At 57.9% G+C, this 27,651-nt stretch overlaps 1 protein-coding gene across 4 annotated transcripts; it reads right to left on the bottom strand.

Moving 5' to 3' along the window:
* Positions 1–22: 22 nt before the first annotated feature.
* On the bottom strand, positions 23–27,583 carry MICALL1 (MICAL like 1). 4 transcript variants are annotated; one of them, XM_036864905.1, is made up of 16 exons: positions 27,160–27,577; positions 22,870–22,918; positions 22,293–22,434; positions 17,842–17,930; positions 16,577–16,719; positions 14,531–14,976; positions 12,881–12,938; positions 11,819–12,198; positions 9,955–10,370; positions 7,202–7,336; positions 6,452–6,578; positions 6,226–6,334; positions 6,006–6,079; positions 3,173–3,287; positions 2,956–3,002; positions 23–1,906 (listed from the first exon to the last, which is right to left on the bottom strand). In XM_036864905.1, exons 1-16 carry the CDS (start codon positions 27,303–27,305, stop codon positions 1,785–1,787), a joined length of 2,598 nt encoding a protein of 865 aa, XP_036720800.1. In that variant the 5' UTR covers positions 27,306–27,577; the 3' UTR covers positions 23–1,784. The 4 variants fall into 4 exon arrangements, 3 of the variants coding, with proteins under 3 accessions (XP_036720800.1, XP_036720801.1, XP_036720802.1); XM_036864906.1 differs by having other exon boundaries at positions 1,769–1,906; positions 9,961–10,370; positions 27,160–27,583; XM_036864907.1 differs by having other exon boundaries at positions 1,769–1,906; positions 6,226–6,316; positions 27,160–27,305.
* Positions 27,584–27,651: the final 68 nt, after the last annotated feature.

The raw sequence follows: 27,651 nt of genomic DNA, 5'->3' as shown, positions 1-27,651 counted from the left end.
CAAAGTACACACACGCACCATCTGGATTTCCAGTTTCTCTTGAAAAATGGAAAGATCTGGCCCCACTGGGCCCACATCCCACAGGCTACAGTCGACTTAAATGAGGGAGAACTTCCCCTCTAGTTGCGGCGTATCCACCCCCATTCACCCCAGTCCCCACCACCTGGGTGTCGGGGCCGTCCCTCAGGACACACCCAGCCCGGTTCACGTGTGTCACCTGCCGCTGGAGTTGGTGACCCCAGCTGCAGGTCAACAGGCATGTCAGGAAGGAGGTGGCCGGGGGCTGCACAGGCGCGGGAGCCACCTGTCCCTGCAGAGGAAGGGGTCCTGCCTGGGGGGCAGGCAGTGAGGGCCAGGGCCCCCGGCGGTGGACAGCCCCTCCACGCCCTCCTCGGCAAGCAGAGATGCCGGCCTCGAGGCCTGGCAGAGGCAGGGAAGAAGGCAGGCCTGGCGAGGGGAAGGCACCTTGAGGCTGCAGGGCACTGGCGACTGAGGTGGTCTCCGTTTATTGTCGGTGAGGAAAACCCTCTCAAATTAATACAGTGCGATCTTTCCCCATAGGTGTGCTGAGGGAAGGGGGCCCTAGAGGCACCCCGGAAATAGCTTACAGCAACAGTGCTTTGACCAAGAGCTGCTGGGCACATTCCCTGGGGGGAAGGTGGTGGTCCCCATCGGCTCCTCCGCTCCCACAGCCATCCCAGGGGGTGAGCGACCATGAGTCCTTCGGTAGCAACAAGTCAGGAGAGAACAGACAACAGACGAGTGTGAGAAGACAGGCTGGCGATGACCGCCCGGGAGTGGGTCCACTGCGCCCCAGCCCTGGGGTGGCGGGGAGAGCCTAAAGGAGGGGCCGGGCTGCAGTGCGGTAAAGGACCAGGGTTAGCACCTACGGCAGCAGCCCCGCCTGCTGCCGATCTGGCTGAGGGGCAGGGGCCAGAACTGCAGCTGGGGCCTGCCTCCCCGGGACCCTCCCTGCGGGGGCTCAGCACTCGGCTCCCACCCACCCCAGCACGGTGTCCTGGACAGGGAGACCTCCTACAGAATAAGGGGAGACGAGGGAAGCTCCTAGAACTCTGAGGAACAGAGGGAGGGATCTGTCCCGGCCCACTCGTGTCTGAGGACACAGTAACTACCTCAAACTTAATTAAGAGACTTCATAAATAGAGGTCCTGAGTGAGGAGAAAGAGAGTCAGGGCCGCCTGCACCGAAAGGAAGACAGGGACTCAGAACCAGGGCAGGGGCGGGAAGGCACCAGCGTGGCCGAGCCCGGCTTACTGGCCCGCCAAGAGGGCAGAGCCCTGGGGGCAGGAGACCCAGGCCAGAGGTCCACCCTGGGCAGACCTCGTGGGCAGAAAGACCCAAAGACTCTGAGAGGTAAGGATCCCCTCTGCACGTGGTACAGAAGGGAAGAGGGACCAAGGAGCTGCCCGGCACGGCAGGCCAGGTGCTGGGTGGGACGAGGGGCGGGTGTGCTCGGCTGCGGCCGCTCCCCGGACCCAGGAGCCGGCTCGCTCCCTGGGTCAGTCACAGCATCTGGGGTCATCACAACCAGGCTGGGCAGGGCTGAGGCGCAGCTGCCGGTGGCTCAGAGGAGAGGGAAGAAAACTCTTTGGCCCAGGCCAGCCAGAGGACCCTGAGGAGGGAGAGGCCATCACCCAGAGGCTCCCTCCCCTTAAGTCATCTTTCCCCTCGACTGATCCTGAAGGGAAGCTGGGCGTCCCTGGCAGAGCACAGCCCGGGGGCGAGCCAGGAGCGGTGGAGTCCCCAGCTGGCAGCCTGCGCTGTTAGCTCTTGTCTCCCGGGGACTTGCTCTTGGTATCACGCTTGTTTCCTAGCAGCTTCAGCACCTTCATGGTCTTGAACTTCCCCTTCTTCTTGCCCTCGGGTTCAGCCTCCTTCTGGAACTCTGCAGAAGGGAGAGGGGAGTCGATCGGGACAGGCCAGGGGTGGTGGTGATGGCCTAGGAGCGCCGGCCAACAGGCTCAGCCCACTGCTCCCACCTCGCCTGGAACCGTGGGCACGCCCCTTCACCTTTCTGAGCCTCCGGTTCTTCGTCTATAGGACGGGACCCTACCCCTTCCCAGTGTTTCTGCAGGGATCAGGAGACGAGCGCCGTGAAAGCAATGGGGGAGCCCTACAGCGTGGCAGACCTTCATCTCTAAAAGGCTTGGTTCCCCTAGGCTGGTGCTCACAGCTCTGTGGGTTACAACACGAACACTGACTGTCAGAGGTAGAAGAGACCTCAGAAGTCATCTGGCCCAGCCCCTAACTTATTACGGACGAGGAAAATGTGAGTTTTGAAACAGAGTAACACCAACCGAGCTTTTTGCAGGTGCCAGGCCCTGGACTAAGTGCTTTATACACATTACCTCAGTCATCCTCAGCACACGCCCGGGAGGTGGGTGCCTCCATCACCCCCATTCCACGGACAAGGAGAGCGAGGCCTAGAGGGGTGAAGTGGCTGGCTCCAAGCCACCCAGCTGGGAAGTGCCAGAGCTGGGACTGGAATCCAGTCTAACTGGAGCCCAGACTTAACCGCAAGGCCACAAGATGAGTCACTGGTGGAACCAAGATTAGGCCCAGGGCTCGTGCCTCCCAGTCCAGTGCTCTCTTAACCATTCTAGGCACTATCGTATCTGCGGGACGGCCTGCAGTTTGGTCCCACAGACCCCTCCTAGACCAGCTGCAGATCTCAAGGAGGAAAGCACAGTTTAAGGCAGACGCGCCCTGGGAAATGCTCCCATACACCACCGTCCTCGCTGTGGGCACCAGGGCATCCCACACCCACTCTCCTGGCCGTAGGCTGACCTGCCTTGCTATACACGGCCTTCTTGGCAAAACAGGGGCTAGGAGTTTACACACACCATCCCTGTAGAGCCCACTCCAACCTTCTGTTCAACCTACCCCCCACCCTCCAGGAGTTCAAGTGGGCCAGAGCCCCAGGAGGGGCCTCACCTTTCTTCTTGATCATGGCTTCCAACATCTTATCTTCCTCTTCCTCCCTGAAATGAGAAAGAGAAGCTGAGTGTCCCACAGGAGGAAGGACGAGGTAATCTCTCAGGCCCCTCCAGACTCTGAGTCCACGCAGGCTGAGCAAGTGGCGCTGGGATGACTGGCAGTGAGGGCCCCGCCCCCAGGAAGCCCCAGGGAACCCCTCCCCCAGCCACGTCACCTCTGCCGGTCCTCATCTAGGCAGCTGACAATGGCGTTGCGCTGCTCGATGAGGGTCACGAGCTCCTGCATCAGCACCTTCTCTCGGCCCCGGTCCTCTTCTGTCCAGTCCTTTTCTGCCCAAGGAGAAAAGTTGGGGACATGAGTCCCAGGAAGTGAGGAACTAACGCCTAAGTGCTAAGGGTGGCTGCGGACCAGCCCCACGCTGGACACTCTGAGGGAGGGGGCCCAGATGGGCGGGGATTACAAATTTTTGGAGAAAGGAAGGTTGTCACAGGAGAGACCAAGGATACCAGTCTGCCTACCAAAAAAACTCTCCAAGGGGGCTCCGGGAGGTCCAGCACAATACGTGTTCTGAGAACACAGACCAGCACGTGCCAAAGAGTTTCCTGCTTTGTTCATGCACTCATTCAACAAATGTTCACTAGGTGGTTTCTTGGGGGAAGGATTCAGGCTGGGCCTGCTGAGAGCCTCCAATGGCGAGCTGGCCAGAGTGGGGCAGGGGTGGGGAGATAACAGGGAACCTCAGGGGTCCTCATGCAGGAGAAGCAATGTGACCCAAGGGGCATATTGGGACATTCATCTAATGCCATGAAGGAGGGTGGACTAGAGGGGTCCCTGGGGGCAGGGAGCCCTGCCAGGAGGTGTCCCTGATGTCTCAGACACCTGCTGCCCCTCCAGCTTCCTCTCAAGAACCTGAGCCATCCTACGGAACCACCCTCAGAGGCCCACCTGCACCTTGGTATTCCTCTCACCCAGCCCACAGGCTCCCAGCGGAGGGATGCCCACACTTGACCTTCCCTCCACAACATCTGCCCCTACCACCTCCTCTCGCCAAAACTGGAACCGCTGACCCAGCATAGTTCTGGGGACAACGTGGGTTTCAGAGCCACCACCCCACCTCAAATCCTACTCTGCTGCTTCCCAAATCTGGGGCCTGGGTAAGTTATGTCCCCAACCTACATGTGGGAAAACCGAGGCTTGCAGAAGTTAAGTCCTTGACCAGTGTCACACAGCAAGGGTGGAGCCAGTGCTTGTACCCGGCCAGCCTTGGAACGCTTTGATCCAAGCTACAGCCCTTACAGTGTCTTATGGATCTCCAGCCCACCTGGGGCCTTATAAACCAGTCTCACCCTCCAAAGGCAACAACCAGGACAGGATGACAAGCCCTGATGTGTTGCTACCACACAGAGAGAGGACTGGAGAAGCAACACAAAAAGCCCAGGGCCACGCTGGCCTGGGGTACAGAGGTGCTGTCCCAAATCCGGCCACAAGGTGTCGCTGCGGCTTCCTCTGAGTGGTGGCCACGCCCCAGCCTCCAGAGAGTTGGGAGTGATTATCATAGGTGGCAGCAAAGAGCTGGGACATTCTGTGACTTCCTCAGGGATACTCCTGCCTCTGGGTCACATCCAGCCTCCCAAGTTCCCTGGTCAGTGGAAAAGCAGGGCCACTGTCCCAGCCGGCAGGAGGGGCTGCGTGTGCAGGGTCATGCCCAAGTCAGAGACATGGCTAGAAGCCCAGCTCCACCCCCAATGTGCAAGACTCAGCCTCTCTGGCTCTTCATTTCCTCATCTGTTGAATGGGAACAACGATTCCTACCACCTGGGCCAGAGGAAGTGGTCAAAAGCCCTGGCTCCAGCCTCTGGACACTCCACAGTCCTGTGGTCTCTCTCAGCCCACAGCTGTGCTCACCCCATGTCATGGTCAGACCCCCAACTCAGCCACATAATAACCATCAGCCATCAGCCCCTCATAGGGCACAGAGTGTTTCCACATCCACCGGCTCCTGGGCCTTAGAATACCCTCCCAGGTGGGCACCTTCATCCTTGTCTTACACATGAAGCCATTGAGGCTCGGTGGGGCTAAGGAAGCTGCCTAAGGGCACCCAGCAAGTTAGCAGCAGAACGCAGGACTGTGTGACTCCACACCCAATCCTCCCATTGCCCCCCTCCATTCTCAGCACATCTCATCCCTCCCTCCCAGAGTCACCCTGAGCCACGCTGTGCAGGGGCACTTCCACCGGCCCTCCCCCCGCCAGCAGAGCCCTGCCATGCTCTGGCCTAACGGCCATGAGCCCAGAGCTGCCTCTAGACAGGTACCTGCTCTCCCTAGCTCAGCAAGGCAGCCCTGGGCCCTGGAGCCTGACCCCTCCCTGCCAGGAGCCCACCCACACCTTCCAGGAGAGGAGGGTACCAAAACAAGCCAGTCGAGACTTCCCTGGTGGCAGAGTGGTTAAGAATCCGCCTGCCGATACAGGGGACACAGGTTGGATCCCTGGTCCGGGAAGATCCCACATGCTTCGGAGCAACTAAGCCCGTCCGTGCACCACAACTACTGAGCCCGAGTGCTGCAACTACTGAAGCCTGCGCGCCTAGAGCCCTTGCTCCACAACAAGAGAAGCCACCGCAATGAGAAGCCTGTGCACCGCAACGAAGAGTAGCCCCCGCTCGCCACAACTAGAGAAAGTCCACACGCAGCAACGAAGACCCAATGCAGCCAAAAATAAATAAAATTTTAAAAAATTAAAAAATATTCTAAAAAATTACTTTATAAAAAAAAAAAAAGCCAGTCTGCTCCTGGTCTTGGTGTTCTCTGCAGGCCTGTCATCCCAACACCACAGATGTCACAGCCCCACACTGGCCATGCTGTTCCCTCTCCCATCTTGGCTTGAGCTTATTTTTCACCTGTTATGACCCAGACAGCACCTCCCGCCCTGTTCCCAGACTCTGCCTGTGCATCCTCATCAGGGCCCGGTCTGTCCACTCCCCAGCCCGCTCCTCCATGTCACCAGGCCCCAGGGCAGGTGTCTGGGGAGTGGGTGTGGCCACACTCACCTGGCTTGTTGAGAAGGCACCGGAGTTCATACTCCACGTCGGCCTGGCGTTGCTCCAGGTTCTGCTGCTTGAAGCTGGAAGGTGGGAATAAGGTGACGGTTAGTTCTGCGGCTGCCTGCCCTGTGTTGTCACTGATAAGGGAAGAAGGTGAAGATTCCCAGTCCTAAGCTCTATGGATCCTGGGGAGAGGAGCCAGGAGCCAAGGGGAGCAAGGACTCACACATAGATGAGCTCGGACTCCCGCCGAACCAGCAGATGCTTCTCGTGGATGAGCTTGAACCAGTCCACCAGCATGTCATCCTCACGGCCCTCTGGAAACCAGATGCCCACTGAGGCCAGGGCTGGGGGCAGTCCCCACCCTCAAAGGGGCCATGGCGGCTCCTACCCTGGAAGAGAGGCTCCCCCTACCCGAGTCCCACCCGCCAGGCCCCCGGCAACTCCCGCACCGTTCACTCCACCACGCAGCTTCTCCTCCAGCAGGACCCCACGGTGTTCCAGGGTATCCAGCTGGCGCTCGATGGTGTCCATCTCTCCATGGATGTCCTCCTCGGGGATGTACTGGTCAGCTTGAACCTGCCCGACAGCGCCCAGTTACCTGAAGGTCAGCCCGCCCTCCCACCTGTTGGCCGCCAGGTGCAGGAGCTTCCCTCTTCTCTCCGGCCAGCACTGGCCTCCACAGGCCCTGCGCCCTGGCTCCGTCCCACACCCCGGTGTGGCGAGGGGTGGGTGTAGGGACGGCCACGCCCCTGCCATGCCCCTGGTCCCAGCATCGACAGGCATGCCCAGAGGGCGATACAACTTCCTCCTTTTCACGGCAACTTCCTCCCCTCCTCTGCCACTCCAGAAAATATATCACAACGTGCGAAAGTGACCCTATTAGAGGGAGAAACCTGAGAACACTCTAAGCTGTTTAAGTAGAAGTATGTCATGTGAACGCTTTGATCCTTGAACTATTATTAGTAACAATTTAAATGCATCACCCAATGCTTTTGGTCAGAGCAACTAATCTGCTCAAAATCCCCCTGGCTGCAAGTTAATAAATCTCCCAGCTGGGCCTCCCAAGCATGCCCCCTCCAGCATCTGAGGGAAGCTGCGCAGGCAGCCCATCCTGTGGCAGAGTCCCACGGGAAGCCTGAGGCGGCCAAGGGCGGGGGCCCGGGCCCAGGCAGCCAGGTGTCTGGGGCTCCCAGCTGTACCTTGCGTTTGATGAGCGGGAAGCCGTGTCCTGGGGCAGGCGGTCTCGCTGGCTTGGAGCCCTTGGTGGCCTTCTTTACGGTTGGGGACGCTGTGGGTGATGCCTTCCGGTTAAAAGGATTCTCCTTGCAGGAAGACTAAAGGCAGGGAGACGTGGCAGAAGATAAGTCAGGGAGGGGTCAGTAAGACCCAGGCAGCTTGATCACATGGGACCATGGAAAGCAGGCGGTAGGGATCAGGCAGAGAGAGAACCCCACAGCAGCCAGTCTCTGAGGAACTCAGTCATTCAACAAACACTTCCACTTCCCAGCGCCTCCCGTGTGCTGCTGCCGCACTGGATACTTCTCTACGTTCCTGTTCAATTTTCACAACCACTCCACAAGGTGGGTAGTGTCGTGCCCATTTTACAGCTGAGTAAACTCAAGTTCAGAGAGGTTAAGTAACTGGCTCAAGGTCACGCTCTTCCCATGGGCCCAAGCTGCAGTGAGACTCTATTTCAGGCTGGGGCAGCCCTCCGGCGCTGGGGGCAGTGGTCAGGATGCGCAGTTTAGGGTGGGACAGAGCTACAGTAGCTCATCCAGGCCTCACAACCACGCCTTTCCCAGCGGGGATTCCGGGGTTCAGTTCCTTGCCCAGGGTCCCCCAGCCAGGAAGAGCAAAAACAGGGAACCCACTAGCAGTAGAGGGAGGAGGAAGGTAGCTCCCTTCCTGCCCAGGAAAGACCTCCATCCTCTGCTGCCCCCTAGCTCTGCATTTTTCTGTCCTTCTGGGGTAATCCCTGTCCTGAGGCCAGCACAGCCGGGCAGGCCCCCTACTGGAACAGGTCTTGCCTGCCACGTGGGCAGTGCCAGCATCTTCCAACCACCCTCCCCAGCTCATGAGAAACAGGCATCACTTGAGGCCATGGAGTGTTCCCAGGAGTATTTACCGGGCTTTCCAACAGCTGGGGGAGGAAGGAGCCCCGCTCACCTCACCTGTGCCAGCCTGGGGGAGATTCCTTCAGGCTGGCAGCTGCTCTGGGATCTGAAGCAAGGAAAGTGCCAGGCCGGAGTCCAGGCGCAGCAGGGAGATAGTCTGGGCCCCACAGGGCAGCACCCGCCCAAGGGGCCTGCCTGTCTCCTGCCCCCAGTGTCTCGGATTCTCTCCGAATCCTGAGGTTAGGGTAAGGGATGGGGCACCCCAGGAGGAAGTTCACTTGGGCTCTGCCCACACCCTCCACAGTCACACCCAGAGGGGCCCAGCAGGGCCAAACAGCCCAAAGGCCCCTCAGTCCCTCAAGGGTTCTCAGCCACAGAACTCCTTCAGACCAACCTTTCACAGACCTCGGGACAGGAAACATGCTGAAAGGCAGCTGCCTGTAGGGGGCAGGGGAGGGGCGTCCAAAATCAACTCCCTCCCCCACCTCCCACCGCAAGGAACCCTGGGGCTCCTCAGAGCATCCGGAGGCCCAGAGATGGGATGGGCCTTCTCCAGGTCACACAGCAGGTGGTGACAGAGTTGGACAGGAGGCGGTTGGTTGCCCAGGCAACCGGGAAGGTTAGTGGCATTTGAAAGGTGCACAAACCAACAGCTCAGGCTCCTCCCCAGACTTATTCTCTGTTAGGTCAGTCAGACCAGGACTACAGCCGGGCCCTCAGAGGGCTGCAGAGTACGGGGAAAAAATGCAGAATCAGAACCTGGTGGCGCAAAGGGACTCTGGTGGCAGGAGAGGCCCCCTCATGAACTAGGTGCCCAGAGGAATGTCCTGACCCCTGGTGACCCCTGGTTCTTGGCATGACACTGAGAAACAAGTGCTTCACCAGCCACAGAGGTCAAGTGGAAAACGAGCTCCCAGGGATGGGTGTCCAGCAGACCCTCCTCGTGCCCACTGCAGCCCCCAGAGGGGATGGAGCGCAGGGCCAGCCTGGGAAGGGGCCTGGTAAGGGGAGCCCACAGCACGGGCTGTCCGCACCCCTGCAGTGGCACACAAGAGAAGCACCCAGTAAAGCTGTTTCCTCGGCCCTCTGCCTGTTGAGGGCCGACCCCTCCTCTACCCGTCCCCCCAAAAAACAAACTCTGCACAAGGCACAGTCACCCCAGTACCCCACCCCGACCTGGCTGTGAGCACCTGGGGGGCAGGGATCGCCACAGTCATCTCACCTCTGGAGCCCAGGCCAGCCCATACACACAGGAGGGACTCAATGAACACCATCTGCCCCATTCTATAGGAGGGGAGACTGAGGTCTCTGGAGAAGGAAAATGACCCCAAGAAGGGAGTCATCCCCTCCCCTCTGTGCTCTACCCCAGGGGGCCTTGTAGAACAATCATCTAGACCTGTCTCCCTGAGCAGCTTGTGAGCCCCTAGAGGGCAAGGACAGGGTCTCAACGCCACTGTGCCAGGGTCTGGCACAAACAGGACCTCAGTGAACGGAAGGGTGAACAGAAGGATGTGTGGGTAAGTGGTGGCTGGTGGATGCGTCCCAAATGGGCACGTGCGTGTGCTAGGCAGGTAAATAAGAGCTAGACGCCTCAAGACATGGGAGACCAGGCAAGTGGAGACATGAACAGATGGACGGGAGGTCTGGCTAATGGGTGAAAGGTTGGAGAGGTGGAGCTGTGCCTCAATGAATGGAGTGGTGAATGGGTAGATGGGCACAGCCAAGGTCACCCCACAAGTCAGGGCCAGCAACGATGGAAGGGTCAGAGACCCTGCCCTGAGACCAGGCCCACGGCCACTAGACAGGACAGCAGCCTTTAGCGAGGGTGAGGCACTCACCTTTACCTGGAGCTGCGGGGACGAGGTTCCAGGGGAAGGCGCAGGGCTCTTGTCTCCAACCAGCACGAGAGGGGTGGGAGCAGCGCCACTGCAGGGCTTGGCTGGAGGGGGACCAGGGCTGCCCCTAGTATTGGGGGCAAGGCCAGGGCTGGCTTGAGCTGTCCGGTCCACACTGGGCTGCACCAGCTCCCCAGAGGAGGACAGGGAGGAGTTGGCAGAGAGGCTGGCCGAGGTCCCAGGGGTGCCAGGGGCATGGACAGCAGGCTCTGAGGAGCTCTTGGGCACAACTGGCGGCTCCAGAAGCTCCCCACTTGGGGGCTGGCTGGAGCTCTCAGATGACAGGCTTTCCACGCTGAGGGCTGGCGACGGGGTAGCTGAGGGTGGCTCCGAGTGTGACAGGCGGGAGGTGTGGAGAGCTGTACAAACAAACACACAAGTGGGTGCCACATGAGGGGGCACAGTCAGGCCTTCCGGCCTCACCTAACACGCTCCACTCTCGACAGAGCTGCAGGCCCTGGCAACCCAAGTCCTCCACGTCCAGACAGGCAAGAGCCCAGAGGACAGCAAAGGTGTGACTGGACCAAGGTCACTGGCAGACAAATCATCCAAATTCACCCTGCGCTCTTCGGGCTCTGGCGTGCGCCTCGTGGCGCGTCGTAGCCCTGGTTCCCTTACGGCCCTCGCTTCCTCATCCAGCGTGGCTGCAGCCTCCACTTCCCCTCCCACGTCTGATCTGACCCAAAGCAAAGCCAAACTGAAAAGGCCAAAAAAAAGCCTTGCTTCTGTCTGCCTTCTCTGCCTCTGACCCAAGCAGAGGTGGGAGGGAGGGCAGCAGGAGAGGGAGGAGCAGGCAGCCCTGGCGGTGGCCGGCTCCAGGCCAGGCATTGCCCCGTGCCACTTTCATCATCATGCGTTGAGGGACACCATGCTTCAGAGTATCATCTGTGCTTTCCCAGTGAGGCAACAGACTCAGAGAGGAGAAGGGCTGGGATTGGACCAAGCTGTGGCCGACTCAGAGCTCATCCCATTGGCTGCATCTCCCACCCGCCCATCACCTCCAATCAGCTGACACACCACGCTCAGCTGGAGGGTCCCAGGGCACCAGCAGGGGCCGGAGAGGGGGGCCTGGGCCACCTGAGCACCGGCCTCCGGTCATCTCTAATGTGCTCTCGGACCCACTGTCTGAGGGGCTCCCACTGAGGTCTCAGAGGCAGCTGGACCCCAGCCGTGGTGGAAGGTGACCAAGCACAGGGCCCGAGAAGATTGCAAGACGGCGAGAGGGAGGGCTGGGCAGAGGGAGGCACAGTGCCTGGGAGCTGGCCCACCACCTCCATATTCCGGATGGGGAGACGGAGGACAGACACAGGGGAGGAACTGCTCAGAGTCACTAGCGCCCATGTCACGCAGCCAGGTCAGAGCCCGAGCGCCTGGCAACTGGAGGAGAGTGACTAGATGGGCAGGACTGGAGCTAACCCCTGCCCAGCGCTTTCCACGAGCCTGACTCGGTGTTATGCACATCGATGGATAACACGTTTAATTCTCACAACAGCCCTGTGAGGTGGGTTACAAAGGGTTAGGAGTATAGTCAGGAGTCTGGGTTCAAATCCTGCCTCCACTGCTTAAGCGCTGTGAGGCTTTGGGCAAATCACTTACCCTCTCTGTGCCTCAGTTTCCTCACCTGCAAAATGGGGTATGATACCTACCTCACAGGTTTGCTCAAGGATTGAGAACAGACATGACACACACGGCACCTGGCCTGGAGGGGATCCTGTGGCACCACGTGCCCTTCCCTGGCCCTGGGCTGACCCAGGTGCCCAACCCCAGAGTCCCAACTGTCAGGAGAGCTCCCGAGAACGGCACTCACCAAGGGGGGATGCACTGGGTGCTCGGGGGGCGGGGCGCTTCTTTGTCCTGGGGCTGCTCGTGGGGGTGATGCCGTACCAGGGGTGCAGGGACTTGGGTGTAGACTCCGGGTGAGTCGGGGCAGGGCCGGTGGCTGGGCTGGGTGCAGCTGGGGGCTCTTCCTCCTCCTCCTCAAAGGGGTTGTAGGGCTTGGGCTCCGGGCCAGCCACCTCCGGGCCCCGTGGGGCCACCTCATCCACACCTCCGTTCTCCACCTGCCTGCTGTCCCGGCCCGGTGGCGGCGGCCCGGGGCTGCTGCTCGGGGGCAGCGGGGCTGGCTTCTTCTTTGGCTCTGCCTGCACCAGTGTGATCCATGGGGGGTCTTTCCTGGGGGCTGGTGTCCTGGACGGAGGCAGGAAGAAGCAGAAACCATTAGGAGGCAAGAGGGGCAGTGTCCTTCTCTCCCCAGACAGTCTTGAGTGCAGCCCAAAGGGGGTGGATGAGAAACTGCACACTTCTCCTCTCTCACCCCAGCCCAGTGGGGCCAGTCTGGGCCCAGAGCTGAAACAGAAAGAGGGGGGCCTCTCTCTTCCCCTTCCTCTGTCTCTGTCTCTGTCTCTCTCTTCCCTGCCCTCTCTCTCATGGACCATACAGGGGAAACACAGCTCCCAAAGAACAGCTGGCAATCGATGTCCTCGCCTGTGACACAGGGTCCCAGGGCTGGAGGATCTGAGTCAGGTGTACAGCTGAGCTTTGCTGGGTCTTCTATACTCTGCCGCTGATTCGCAGAACGACTCTAGTAGCGAGGCCTAGGCCTCCCTCGTTCCACAGGCAGCAGAGACTTGGAGGGGTGAAGGGACCCCAGAGGCAGCCGTCTCCACCAGGCATTGCTGCCCACAGGAGAGGGGGTCCCAGGGGAGCCACAGGGAAGGGGATGCGGGCACAGGCTCCTGCCCCCAGAGATGAGCCCCACCCCTTCTCGGGAGGGTGTGCTGGTGGGTCACATGGCCTTGTTACCCGCCCAGACCCCAGGGCACTCCCCTTCCCCCTACCAGGGCCCTGAAACCCCTCAGGGCCAGCATACCTCTCTGACAGCTTGGGTGTCCCTCTGGGCTTGGGGATGGGGGGTTCATGCAGCTTCCCTAGATGGGAAAGGAGAGTGAAACAAGTCTTCATGGGCAGCTGTGAGCTGGGCAGCAGAGTGGGGCACCCAGGGAGCCAGCCCAAGTGCCTGCCTTACCAAGGATGCCCTTCCGTCCCACCTGGCAAGTCATGGACTCCAGGTGGCCATGGCAACCTCACCTGCACCCTCGTACCTCCCCAGCCCAGCACTCAGGGAGATTAGATAAACACCAAAGGTGACAGGTAGAGAAGGTCAAAGGGGCAAGGCCAGGACACCTAGAGACCCCATTCGTATTTCAGTTAAGAAGGGGGAACCCTGGACTTCCCTGATGGCGCAGTGGTTAAGAATCCACCTGCCAGTGCAGGGGACACGGGTTTGAGCCCTGGTCTGGGAAGATCCCACATGCCGCGGACCAACTAGGCCCGTGCGCCACAACTACTGAGCCTGCGCTCTAGAGCCCGCGAGCCACAGCTACTGAGCCCGCGCGCCTAGAGCCTGTGCTCCGCAACAAGAGGAGCCACCGCAATGAGAAGCCCGCGCACCACAACAAAGAGTAGCCCCCGCTCACCAAACCAGAGAAAGCCCGTGCGTGGCAACCAAAACTAACGAAATAAATAAATAAATTTATTTTTTTAAAAAAAGAAGGGGGAACCCAAGTGCCCCTCTGACACTTCCCCAAAGTGGACAGGAAATACTGTCTCAACTCAGCCCCAGGGTCACCTCCTCCTGCAAGCCTCCCCTGACTCCCAAGTGTCCTCTGTGAATCCCACCATAGCCTCTGCTCCCCCATCTTAACAGACATCTACATTCTACCAAAATCCTCATGTCTCTCTCCATCTCTCCCTCGAGACTGGCAGCACCTCAAAGGCACAAACAGGTCTGAACAGTATCTCTATCCCCAGCGCCCAGCTCAGGAAGAGGCCTCTGCGAGTGTGGAACAGAATGAACAAGTCCCAGGGGGAGACCCTGGGAGTCTCCCTGCCCTGGGCCTCCTCTGATAAGAGTTGCCCAGCACGTCTCAGGTTACAAGGAACCATGTTTCCATGAGCTCATGGAAGCCCAGGGAGGTCATGTGGGAAGGTCTGACAATGAGGGGTGAGGCAGGGGTCTCCACTGCAGAACAGGCCAGCCTGGGGAGTGCCCCAGGGGCCCATCTGACCAGGGACACCCCCTCCCCTACCCCCAGCCCCTGAGCTGTCCCCTGCCAGACATCCAGATGTGGACAAGCACACAGGCTGGGCCTGGGAGGGGAGGTCACCTGAGTGTGGACACAGAACCAGACACACTCGGGACACAGGCACACATGATGTACACTCCCTACACCCCGAAACTGAAGCACACAAGATGGACACAAGAGGACACACATCCTGGGCACACAGAATGGGGCAGGGATCTGTGTCCTTGCAGCATGGAGAACAGAGCGTGCACCGGGGGGCCTCAGTAACTATTTGCTGTGTGAATTAATAACCTCAGCACCACGGTCGTCCCCAGCACATCCACAGCACACACAGGCACGGACAGCGCGGCCCCACGAATACTCCCAGGCACGTGTACGTTTAAACACCAGGCACACCTCAGGAAGCGCCCAGCCCCAGTCGGGCCCTTGCTCACCATTCACCAGGCCGCTGCCGCCTCCCTGCTCCACCAAGTTCTCCTGCTGTAGGCTGGACCGGGGCCGGGGCGTGGGGAGCATCAGGGCTGTGCTCTCAGAGGCCTTCCTGGGGGCAGGTGTGGGGCGGCTGCCCGGGGGGCTGGCCAGCTCCTGTGGTTTGCCGGGAACCCGGGGCTTGGAGGGGATCTGGGGTCGGCCCTCGGGGCTGGCCTTGGGTACGTCCACCTCGGCCCCGGCAGCCGCGTTAGGGCTGGGGCCGCCTCTCTCCACATCCTTGGCTTCTTCTGTAAGTTGCTGCTGCTTTGGCTGTGGGGGGAGTGCAGGCCTGGCCCCTGACCGCCCACTGGGGCCCAGTCTGGCACAGTGCTCCGCACACACGAAAGTGCCCTCCTCTGGCCCACTCCTGTAAGCTCCGGGGAGCAGGGTGCTGGAGCACCGCCGACACCTGCCAGGGAGAACAGGGGTGGGGTGGGATGGGGGGATCAACTTAGCCAGGCAGCCCGGCCCAGGGTGCTGGCCACCCCTCCTCCCAACTGCCAGCCTGGATCCCATCTCAGTACCCAGAACTTCCCAGCGGAAAAGAAAAAGGGTAAATGTCAGAATCACAGCACAACAATAAAACCATGTGAAATCAGCAACATAAATTGTGAAACACGCCTTCAGTTTCTGCTGCAAGAGGAAGCAAAGGTTCCCCCAGCTCCACTGGAGGTTCCATCCAGCGTGTGGGCTGCCACTCATTAGTGGCTCAAGAAATCAATTTAGTGGTTTTCAACCAACCAGGTTTTTTTGTTTTGTTTTGTTTTGTTATGAAATAGAATAAAATACGATATATCAGAATGTATCACACTTGTTTTATGAAACTCTAATTCCAGTTGTGCATCTATTTATACAAGTTTGATTTCAGGGATGTACTTACAACTGGTCACACTGTCAAACGTATGTCACCATAAAAAGTTTTTAAAACACTGCCCTGATGGCCAGACGTGACTGTGTTTGTGCAATGGTTCCCTTCCTCGAGATTTTTCCCCCATGACACCTCAGTTCTGCAATCAGGTGCCTGGGGTTCCAGGTCCAGCCACCACACACACACACACACACACACACACACACACACACACACACACACACACCACACACCACAAACACACCACACACCCACACACACCACACACACACACCACACACACACACCACACACAACATACCACACACACACCACGCACACCACACCACACACAACACAAACACAGACACAAACACACACAACACACACACGCACCACACACACCCACACACCACACACACACCACACACACACACACACCACACACACCACACACACACCACACGCACACCACACCACACACACACCACACACACACCACACACACCACACACACACCACACACACCCCACACCACACACACACACACACACACCCCACACACACACCCCACACACCACACACACACACACACACACACACACACTCTAAACCACAACTGAATACACACTATAACTCCCAGTCACTGGTTTCCATGGACTATTCAATTTTCTTTGCTGATTTTTTTTTCTAACATATAAAACGTTTTCATACATTCTCTAAGCTATTTATATTTTCCCTGCCTCTTATTCAATTTTCCTTAGACCTGGCTTCCCCTGGGAGCCACACACTGAAAGCAAGTTGTTACTATGATTTCTTTTTTTAACTGCTTTCTTCTAGAAAAAAAAAAAAAAAGGAAGAAAAAACAAAAAATAAAAATAAAATAAGATTTTTAAAATGCTTTCTTTTTTCAACAGCTTTTAGAGCACATTCTGCCCCTTAATCATCATCAGGTACTTAGTCTCAAACAGCTCTGGCCCCATTTCTGTCTCTAATTCTGTGACTGACCAAGTCTTCTCCCCTCACTAGGCCTTCGTTTGTTCGTCAGTAAAATGGGGAAAAGCAAGATGCTCCAGCATGACGAGCCTGCCAAGGGTCTTGGCACACCATGGTGCTGAATCGAGGGAAGCTCCCTGCCCCCCCAGGGTCCCCCACCACTCACCGGAAGCAGTGCCGGTGGTACAGCTTGCCGTCGGCCAGGTAACGCTGCACCAGGTGCACGTGCTGCTGGCAGGCCGCACACGTGCTGCTGGGGGTCCGGTGGGCGCCCTGCTCTGACAGGCTGCCCGAGGAGCACTCACCGCCCTGCAGGGAACGGGGTGGGCAGACTGGGGGTGGGGGCGGGGTCACCAGCCATCCTGTTCAAGAACACTCCCTGTTCCCCGCTCTAACGGTGGCCACCTCCCGAGAGTGCGCGGTGCTAACACACTCCATCAGAGCCCCAGAGGGGCAGAGGGTGGGGACTGCCACTGTTTTGCACGTGAGGAAACTTTTAAGTCCAGAAAGGGGGAAAGACTTGCTCAAGGTCACTGAGTCAGGATGGAAACATAAAAATCCGGACTTCCAGTTTCTGGGGCCCTCTCCGCCAGAAAGGCAGCTTCCGGCTGTATAATCCCTTCCCCTGAGCATCTTGTCCCTCTCCCGTCCCCACAGGTGGGCCTTGCCTGACAGGTGGCTGCCCTCTTAGGCCCACCTCGTCTGCCTTCTCTGTCCCCGCAACTAGAACCAAGCAGATTTAAGTCCCAGTTTCTCAGCTTCTAAGCACTGTGACCTTGAGCAAGCTGTTTTCGTCTCTGAGCCTTGGGTTCCTACCTGCCAAATGGAATCCTGTAACCCCTGCCTGTCTCAGCCCTGCACATGCTCACTGGGCACCCACCGTGGGCTGGGCTCCCTGTCCCTCAAGAGGTCCTCCAGCAAGGAGCAGATGGGAGCAGGTGGGAAAAGCCCTCTGCACACTGTGAAGTGCTGTCCAGATGTGAAACGCTGGTGTCACCCCCTAAGCATCTTGGAGCAGGGGGCTGGCAGTGCGGCCCCCACTTCCCAGCTGAGAGATCTTGAACAAATGACCAAGCCTCTCTGAGATTCAGTTTCCTCATCTGTACGTCGGGACACACAATACCCACCTCCCAGTGTTGTTGAGAGGATTAAGCAGAATCACGCTAGGAAGTTTAAAGCTCTGTCTCATGGGAATCAAGGGGAGAATTTGCTGTATTGCATGGGTGAGTCCTGTCAGTCCCATGATGGAGAGTCAGTGCTGTGGATGCCCTGTGCCCCTCCCAGGCCGGCCATCCCCTGCCCCTACCGCCCTGGCCTGGTCTGTGAGAATCTAGTTCCAAAGCCAACGGGAAAGGGACCAAGAACACCCGCTGAATGCGGCAGTGGCAGCTGTCCCCCCACCCCACCTGCCCACCCCCAGCATCTGCCTACCTGAGCCCTGTCTCCTGGTTCCGCGGGAGTGGGTGCTTCAGATGGCGGGGAGGATGCTGCCAGGCCCTTTCTGGGTGATGAGACACCGGCTGCCAAGAGACCAGAAAGAGACTCTGAGGCAGCTGGAGACCCTGGAGGTCCAGGAGGCCCAACCTGGCCTGAGCTTTGAGCTCCATGGCTACCACCTGAGGACAGAGCACCGATGCAGTGGGACCAGGCTCCCGCTTCACAGAGGCAGGGGATGCCTCCTTCCAAACTAAGTGCCGAGGGCAAGCTACCCAACCCTGCCAGGCCTCCGCAACGCGGGACAGTGACTCCCACCGCACAGAGCAGCGTGAAAAATAAGGCACCAGGGACTTCCCTGGTGGCGCAGTGGTTACGAATCTGCCTGCCAATGCAGGGGACACGGGTTCGAGCCCTGGTCCGGGAAGATCCCACATGCCGCGGAGCAACTAAACCCATGCGCCACAACTACTGAGCCTGCGCTCTAGAGCCCACGTGCCACAACTACTGAGCCCGTGTGCCTAGAGCCCGTGCTCTGCAACAAGAGAAGCCACCACAATGAGAAGCCCGCGCACCGCAACGAAGAGTAGCCTCCGCTTGCCGCAACTAGAGAAAGCCTGCGTGCAGCAACGAAGACCCAACGCAGCCAAAAATAAATAAATAAATTTATTTAAAAAAAATAAAATAAAATAAGGCACCAGGACAAGCACAGAACCATCAGCGCCCAACATGTGAAAGGACGGGTAGCTTCCTTCCCACGAGGCTGAACGGGTGAAGGGAAGGAAAGGAGAGGAACAACACGGCGCCGGCCTGAAGGTTCAGGAAGATGGGCTGGCTCCCTGGGGCCGAGGAGCTGCCCCACCCAAGCCCAAGTGGGCAGGTGCGGCCCGGAATCCTGCCTGCACGCCCTCGAACCGGAAGAAACCCACCCCGCAGCCCACCTGCCTCCTCCATGACTCCGCTCCTTCATTACTTCAGCAAATATCCACTAAGCACCTACTCTGTACCCAGTGATTAAAATAAACACCCCAAATTCAGAGAACTGTATACCAAAAGAAAAATCAATACTACTGTATGCTAATTCTTAAAAGTAAAATCCAGGGAATTCCCTGGTGGTCCAGTGGTTAGGCACTTCCAATGCAGGGGGCCCTGTATTGGATCCCTGGTTGAGGAACTAAGATCCTGCAAGCTGTGAGGCCCAGCCAAAAAAAAAAAAAAAAAATCCAAACTCCTTACTGTGGTCTAAGGCAGCAGCATTGTCAGAACCTCAGGTCACAATCCATTAACGGACCCTGAAATCAACTGAGTAGACTGCAACCAGCCTATCGTAAAGATGAACTAGAAGGAAATATCCGCAGGCATCTCGTGTTTTAAGGGGAAGAATCGCTTCCTGAAACCTGTTTCAGTGACGTATGTGTACATGAACATGGATAATAATGGGAAACATATTTCTTACCATTAGTCATGGTCAAAAATTTTGGGCCCACTCCCTACCACCACCACTACCCTACCCCCCCACCCCCTACCCCCACCCCCACCCTGGCCTCACCTCCTCCTTCCCCCTCACTCCCCTGGAGCACACAGGTTCCCTGCTGCCCCCTTGCCTGGAATATTCCTCCCCAGATCTTCACATGGCCTCCTTCTCCTCCTTGTTCAAGGCTTAGCTCAAATGTCACCTCCTCAGAGAGGGCCTCCATGACTACTCACCTAAAATAGCCACTTCCTCCTCTCGTTGCTTTTTATACCATTACCTTATTTTGTTTCCTTATCGGACTCATCTGCAATTATATTAATTACTTTGTTCTCTCTCTCCCTCCCCCATCCTTTAGACTGCAAGCTCTGTGAGTCTGTATCGTTCTCAGCTCTCCCCCTAGCACCTAGCACAGTGTCTGGCACACAGTAGAGGCGCAATAAATATTTGTTAGATGAATGAATAAGTGCCAGGTGCTGGAGTCATGTAGCTGTGAACTAGACAGAGATGGTCTACAGGGGAGAGGGAGTAATCGAGATACTATGACCAGAGTCTTATATGTTCACCACAGGGCAGGGGGTTATAAGAGCACCTGGAGTATATCAGGGCAGGCTGCTTGGAGGAGGCAAAATGTGGGATGAGAGGATGAGTAGGAAAGAATGTGCCAGAGCATGGGGGGTGGGGATAGGGACTGGAGGATCACCAAGAAGAAAGGCTTAGCAGTAACGGAATGTGATATATTCAAAGCAGCACAAGAAATTCAGTATGACTACAGTTGGGGCAGTGAGTGGCTTAAGCTAAGTGGGGAGAGGCCCTCAGGGGCCCCGCTAAGAAACTGGGCTTCATCCTGATGACACCACCCCTGTCACCCTGGTAGGGGGGAGGTACCCCTCCTCTGAGTCCCTCAGCCACTGGGCCTCCTTCCGTCACACTCTGGTTCCAGACTAGGCTGTGGCTCCTGGAGGTCAGGGGTCAGCTGATGTGCCCAGGGTCACCAGTCTCCACGGAGCCTGGCACAAGATGAAAGGAGAGCACGGCACGGTGTTGTCTCAGCCACGGCCAGCTTCCAAAGTTACCCGGTCCAGTGAAAGTCAAGCCTGGTCAAAATTACCCTTGAAATCCCTCCCCTCACCCAGAAAGTACAGAACAGGACCATCTTGGGGAGCCTAAGAGCCAGCTTCGCCTCCAGCGTTGGAACACCTCGCTGCGTTTCCTCTGGTTGAGCAGCAGGTGGGATAAAAATGGTTTGCATTTAGGGGCTAAGCCGTATGGAAAGCACAAGCTGTGCCTTTAGCAACAGGAGTTCCCCACAGGTCCAGGGGGTGCTCTCGCCCCGGGCAGAGCACAGGGAGCTGGGCCACCAGGGTGACCTCACCCCCAGGGTGCCTGGTGAGGACCGGGAACAAAGTGGGCACCACCAACAGTATTACCAAGGGCCCTGCCCCACCTGCCCACCCCGCAGGTCCCCGGAAGGAGGCCCTCCAGAGAAGAGCTTAGTAGAGGGAGATTGGGGTTTGGCCAAAGGGAACCCTCCAGAAGATAAGACTGAATTGTGATTCTAGGTGAGCAAGCTAAACTCTAACCAATGAAATAAAAAAGTAATAATAATAGTAACCTTGAGTCCTCAATAAGGGCCAGACACAGGTCATTATTCCTCATTTGCTCCCATCAACCCTGTGAGATGGGCGCTGTTCTTATCCTCACTGCAAAGGGGACCCTAAGCCGAGAGGTGACCCTGTGGCCCACTGTCACCCAGACAGTAAATAGCAGCACAAAAACGTTCAGTCCATGCTGCCTCTCACCAGACACTCAGCAGTTGAGAAATACTTTCATTTTTATTTCTAGTAAAATATATATAATGTTATTTGTTCAATTATAATATTAATCCCTAGCATTATGGGGGGGATGGGGAGTAACAGATTATTTTAATCTTTTAATTTTTATGCTTTTTTCTATGTTCTAATTTTCTACAGTAAGCATGTTTTACTCCCAGTAAGAAAAAAAAAAAATCCGTACTTCCTAGAATACTTTTTTTTTAAGAGATGGGCTGAGATTGTCCTCATGGAGAGCAGAGGTTGGAGGAAGGACTGACATGGAAGCGGAGGGGCAAGGTGCCCACCCCCAGAGGACCCCTGACAGCAGTGACACAGCGCAGGAGTCGGGACGCCCGAATTTGGTTGTCCTGCTGTATGACCTTGAGCTCCTTCCTTCCCCTCTCTGAGCCCATTTCCTCTCTGCGGAAGACAAGGCCCAGGAGAGATCCCCGCATGGGGACTCTCCAGGCAGGAGGCTCAGTAGCCACCCAGTGACCTGACTCAGGGCAGAGAAATACCCTTGTAGCCTCCCATCCCCCCACCCCCACCCCCCTATCCCACCCCACACAATTCCCCAGCCTCTTAGTTCTCAGGCCTTGAAAGTCACTGCTGAGGAAGATGGTGCACAACAGCCCTACAGGACCGCTTCCCCGTTGGAGGAAAAAAACCCCAGGGAGGTGTCTGCAAACAGGAAGTGAGGGTGGGTGCCAGAGAGGTGAACTCACAGACAGCGGATGAACTCGCCCTGCTTTGTCTCCTCTGACATTATTAAATTTTTTTTGTTTAATTTTTTCCCACACCAAGTGGCTTGTGGGATCTTAGTTCCCCGACCAGGGATTCAACCCGTGCCCCCCGCACTGGGATCGCCGAGTCCTAACCACTGGACCACCAGGGAATTCCCTCCTCTGACGTTATTTCGCTCAGTTACTGGTTCACGCGTTTGTTGTCTGTCTCCCCCGCCAGACTATGAGCTCCCGGAAGGCAGCGACCTCCTTCACCGCTGTACCCCCCGGGCCCAGCACAGTGTTATTTTACTCAATTAATATTTCAGTGAGTGAATGAATGATGAGTTGCCTCCCTGTGCCTGTTTGCAGCTCAGAAGACAGTGGGACACATGCCCCGCCCCCAGGGCCAGCCTCCCTGAAGGGCTGCACCCCTCTCACCTTGGCCAGGGCTGGCGAAGTGGTTGTAATATTGGGACACGTAGGTCATGATGCTGAGGCAGTCAGGGACACTCATGGAGACCATGTCATTGGGGTCCAGGAGAGCAGGGATACCCAGCTCCTTCTCAGCCACTTCAAAGGCCTGGGGGGTGCAGATGCCAGGGTGGGGGAAGGTTTGAGGCAGGGGGGGAAACATGTGGGGTGGGGGGCAGGTGCAGGGGTGGGAGAAGGATGCGGGGTGCACAGAAGCAGTCACAAGCAGGAAGAGGAAGACGAGGCAGGGTCAGCGGGCGCCACTCTGCATAGACCCAGCTTTGCTCAGCGGGGTGAGGGGGATGAGGGCAGGGGTGACTGTTACCTGGAGAAGGGGAAGGTCTGGCGCTCCAGGCACAAGCGGGCCAGAGGGGAGCAGGGGGTGGGGAGAGGAGCAGCCAGGGCCCCAGTGCAAGGCAGCTGCTCTGGGAGCTGGTCCACGAGCCCCTCACCTCAGCTCCTGCCCTGCAAGACCCCTGCCCTCCGATACACACCTTCCCAAAACACACAGCCTCGTGGGCTTCCATCTGTCTGGGGGACTCACCAAACGGTTATTCTCGAAGACATTGTCCTTGGAAAGTGAATCAAACTCTCTGCAAGAGACAAAGTGGGGGAGGAGCATTGAGGAGAGGGCTGGGGCAGGGGTGTGACCAGTGGAGGTGACCACATCCCAGCCAGCCTGGGTCTCAGCAGGGTTGGGGGAGGGGTCTGTGGACTATGGAAGAGGAAACTGAGGCAAGGAACGCGTGCTAATAGAGCGGGGGCTGCCAGGTGGGGCAGAGAATGAGCACATGGCCCCGGGGGGCCTCCAAGCAGAGGCTGGAAATCACTCAGAAGGGGCGGGGTTGAGAAGCCCCAGCTTCAAGTTTATCCCCCAGGAAGCCATGTCCTGACTCAGTGGCAAAGATAAAACTAAGACCAGGACCAATGCTGGTGACAACAAGGACACCCACGGATTGCTGACCTCACGCTGAGCACTGGGCTGAGCTCCTGTCTTGAATTTATTTTCAACTCTACTTGGCAGGTATTTATCCCACTTTACAGATAGGGACACTGAGGTCCAGAGAGAGGAAGCCACCCCGGGAAGAGGAAGCCGCCCTGGGAATCCACATTTCTGTTCCTTCCACTGCATGTCACAAACCTGGAGAAGCCACACCAACTTGCTGAAACCCTAACCCAGGCCGAAGAGGAATGTTGTTTCAGTGGGGCCAGGAATAGAACAAGTCTGAACCAGCCTGGAAATAGTACATTCTCCAGAGCTGCCGACGCTGAACGGTTGGCCAACCCTGCTGCGCCACTCCTGGGGGCACCATCCTTCGGGGAGCAGTGAAGGGTGTCCCAGTTCCTAAGCTGGGACAGGTGAGAAGTGGCAGGGCCTGCCGGAGTAACCTAGCTTTTATTTATTCCCCTCCCCGCCTCCTGGCTCCAGCTGCTGGAGTGGCTGAAACCAGCAGAGGAGACCCAGCCTTCTTGCTCAGCAGCCTCCTGGGTGCACCCGCCCCACGCCTTGTCCTTCTATGGCTGGAAACTGCAGCCTGACTGCCTGAGACGTGGGCCCAGAGGCCAGAGAAGGCAGTACAGCCTCCAAAGTCTGGGTCCCAGGCCCTGTTCTTCCAGGTCAGGCTGTGTGATCTTGGGCAGGTCGGCAGTCCTTGCGGCCTTCGTTTTCCCATCTGCAAACTAGGGGAAGCCCTCGTACCACCTCCCAAGCTGGTGGGGAGGACCAGGCTTGTTAGGGGCAGGCCTCACAGACACACGAGAGCCCTCCTCCTCCTGCCCACCTGCCTGCTAACTTCTCCAGGCAGAGATCAAGGTACAGTGAACCGTGGGCCAAGGCAGGAAGGGGTAGTTTGCAAACCCCAGGAGGTGCCCAAGGCCAAAAGGCCGAGTGGACTGGGGAGGGGATTGTGTATGCACTTCAGCCCCTTTTGCCACCTCTGGCCAGATCGCTTCCTTCTCCCCTCAGCTGGGTCCCGAACTCCTCCCCTCGCTTGGCCACTGCCTAAGAGTGTGACCCTGAGCAAGCTACACAACCTCTCTAAACCTCAGGGACACTGTGACACCAGCCCAGCCCCCAACAAAAGCTTGTTCTGAGGCCGAATGAGACAAAAGCAGCTTGTCTGGGCCGTTTATTTCAGTCTCCCAGCAGTGTTCTTAGAAGGCTAGGGTCACATTTTGTTCACGGCGTGCACTCCACACCCTCCACAGTGCCCGGTACTTAGTAGGCACTCCATAAATGTCTACTGAATGCATAAATGCCAGAAACAGCGTGAAAACTGTAAAGGTCCCCAAGATACTACGATTTTTCCTCCACTTCTCCCTCCCCTACCTTTGTCCCTAATCAACATCTAGGCTTTGGAAACATATTTTCTGAGAGTTTTCAAAGGCTGGGAAGTTCTATTTGGCTCTGGGGGAGATGAGGAGCACAAAAATGAAACCCACATGGTCCCTGCCCTCAAGGGAGCTTAAAGATGCCTAGATTTGGGGAGGGGGAATGACACAGCTTGAGAAGCCTGAACCACTTTAGAAGATGGTGCTTGCCCTCGCCCCTACCCCAGCCCTACTCTCATGGAGATCCTCCCTAGCCATCACTGAGGTCCTCTCTATGCCTCACATAGGACCTGGGCCTCAGTTTTTCTCCCGTGCAATGGGCTGGCAGCCCAGATGCTGGCCTGCCTTGCAAATGAATGCCTGGACCTGATTCTGGATCTCTTCTCAGGAGGGAAGCCCTCTCCGCTCGACACGAACTCTAGCCGCATCCCTCCCCGTGGCCCCATCCACCCTCCTTAGCCAGCAGGAAGCCCTAAGCACTCTGGCCCAGCCACATCTCCCAGTCCTCCCTGCCCTGTGCTATGGGCTCCAACAGTGCCGCCTGTGTCTCTGCTCAGGTGGTCCCCTCTGCCGGGAATGCCCTTCCCTCGGCCCTGACCTGGCTCCTGCTATCTCCTTGAAGACTATGTGACGGCTGGGAGGCCTTCCCAACCTAGCCCTTTAATACAGCACTTCCCACGTGGAGTTATCAGCACTGCTTATACATCTGTTACCCCCATAGGCCATGGGAGACTGTGTGGGGTTTGCCTCTTGGTTGGTTAGTAGCTATTTCCATTACCAGGCACAGTGTCCAGCACAGAGTATAACTCTGCAGACACCTGTGGAATAAATGAAGGAATGAGACACTTTCATCATCCCTTCCTGCTTAATAACACTACTTATAATACTAATGTTAATTGAATGTTCATTGTCCCATTTAATTTCTCCCAACAATCCCGTGAGGTAGGTCTTATTATCAAGCCCACTTTACTGACCAGGAAACTGATGCCTGGAGGGATCCAGTGATTTTCCCAAAGTTGCACACCTAGGACATGGAAGAGCTGACCAGAAACCAAGCAGCCTGCACTTTGTGCTGGCAGGCTCAGGTCCATTGCGTGGCTTAGCTTGACACCCGAGTCCCGTCACACACTGGCCAACCCTGCCTCACCACTTGCCCCCCAGCCAAAACAGAAGACCCCTCGAGCCCTCCGCTCTAATGCGTGGGTCCAATCTGGGTGCCCTTCTTCTCCATCTTTCAAGGCCCGGCTCCTGAGCCCCCTTACCCCGTGTCACAGGCCCCACAAGAGGCAGCGGCCCACCTACATCTCCACCTCATCTCGTTCACTTCTGCATCCACACCCCCCAAAACCCTCTCCTCCAGGGCCCACCCCACCACCTACATGGTACAGAATAAACTAAATGCATCTACACCATCGAATCCTTGAGGCAATCCTTCCCTTCCTTCCCTCCTTCATCAAAGCCTCCCAGGTGCTGTCTTTGGGGAGCACAGGTCTGGAGGTGGAACAGACACACAAAGACTCCAGACCCTGTGAGGCTTGGGGAGCCCTATCTGAGGGGCTGTAAGCAAGACAGACAAGGACCATGACTCTTGTCCCCAATTTGCAGATGAGACCGGAAGTACAAGGAATGGCAGCTGCCAGATAAACATGCACTCAGTGTTTTATGAATGAATGAATGAATGAATGAATGGATGAATGGAAGAGGTTCCAGGGCCCAAGGAAAAGGGAGCTGAGATAGAAACACCAAGTCAACTGCTCTGGGGTCTGAATAAATTTTCCCGTGGAACCTCACTGGGCAGCTGGGGGCAAGAAGAGGCCATTTCACACCCTGGAGCAGCGCATTAGGGCTGTAGGTCAGACCCTAGGAGTCTTCACTCAGCCTCCCTGCCCCACTGAGGACAGCAGGACATGGGGCACACACCTGGGGAGACAGGTCTGTGTCCTAATGGGGAGGGGGTTACATCCATTCATCTGACCTCTATTAACCTAGGGTCTCCTCTGTGCCAGGCACTGTGCTAGTGCCCCGGAAACAAGATCGCATGGGGGAATCAAAGCAAGGGGGCCCCACAGAGGGAACAGGCCTCAGTGCCCCACGTGGAGGGGGCTGCTCAGAGCGCCTGTTTAAGAGTTTAGTGTAAGAAAGGCCCAGGGTTCCCGAGGAGGGCTCGGTGCTCCTTCAAAGAGGCAAGGCCTTGGGGGCTTCGGTGTCCCTTTGGCGGAAATCAGTGCCCTGTGGGCGGGGCCGGGGCCTCAGCAGAAAGACCAGCATGGGGGGCGGGCTGTGTTCCAGTGGGCGGGGTCAAAGAGGCCAAGTGGGGGAGGGGTGTGCTGGATCAGAGGGTCTCCGCGAGGCGTTGGGGGCCCGCGGGAGGGTGGGAGTCTTGGCCTCCGGGGGCGGCGCCTGCCGCAGCCCCGGCTCCGCGTCACTGAGGGGGGCGGGGGTCCCCAGCTCGAGCCCGCGCCGCCCTGCGCCCCGACCGGCCGCCCGCCCTCCCAGCACTCACAGCAGGTCGGGCCGGTGCCGGTGCAGGATGGCGCAGAAGGCCAGGCCGTCCCGGAAGGAGCTGCTCAGGTCGCGGATGTCCACGCCGCTGTAGCCCTCGCACTGGCGGCGGCACCAGGCCAGCAGCGCGACCCGCGGCCCCGCCATGAGCCGCGCGGGGCTCGGGTCCGGCTCCGGGCGCCGCCGGGACCGGGCTTCACCCTCGGGCCCGGCTCGGGCCGGTTTCCGGCTGCGGCTGCGGCTGCGGCTGTGGCTCCGGCGCGGCCCTGCCGCCGCGGCTCGGAGCTCGGGGCGCGACCAGCTAGCGGCGGGCGCGGGGCGGGGAGGAGGCGGGGCCGCGGCCTCGGAGTCCTCGCTCGGGCTCCGGAGCGGGGTCCCGGCTCGGCTGCCTGCTTCCCACCCGGACCTGCCCGGACCTGCCCGAGCAGCCGCTGCCCGAATGGCTCGGCCCGGCCGGCCGCCGCCTACTCACCGCCGCCAGCTCCCCTCGCTG

Source organism: Balaenoptera musculus, chromosome 10 (assembly GCF_009873245.2).
Source record: "Balaenoptera musculus isolate JJ_BM4_2016_0621 chromosome 10, mBalMus1.pri.v3, whole genome shotgun sequence".
Classification (NCBI taxonomy): Eukaryota; Metazoa; Chordata; class Mammalia; order Artiodactyla; family Balaenopteridae; genus Balaenoptera; species Balaenoptera musculus.
Note: the sequence above shows the minus strand (reverse complement) of the source record. Positions and strands in the feature narration are given on the sequence as shown.

Coding starts and splice junctions, on each gene's coding strand:
- MICALL1 (XM_036864905.1), bottom strand. CDS start 27,305: ATGGCGGGGCCGCGGGTCGCGCTGCTGGCCTGGTGCCGCCGCCAGTGC. Junction 12,199..12,880: donor ACACCCAAGCTGTCAGAGAG/GTATGCTGGCCC, acceptor GCCTCCGTCCAG/GACACCAGCCCCCAGGAAAG. Junction 6,335..6,451: donor GCTGCGTGGTGGAGTGAACG/GTGCGGGAGTTG, acceptor CCCTGGCCTCAG/TGGGCATCTGGTTTCCAGAG.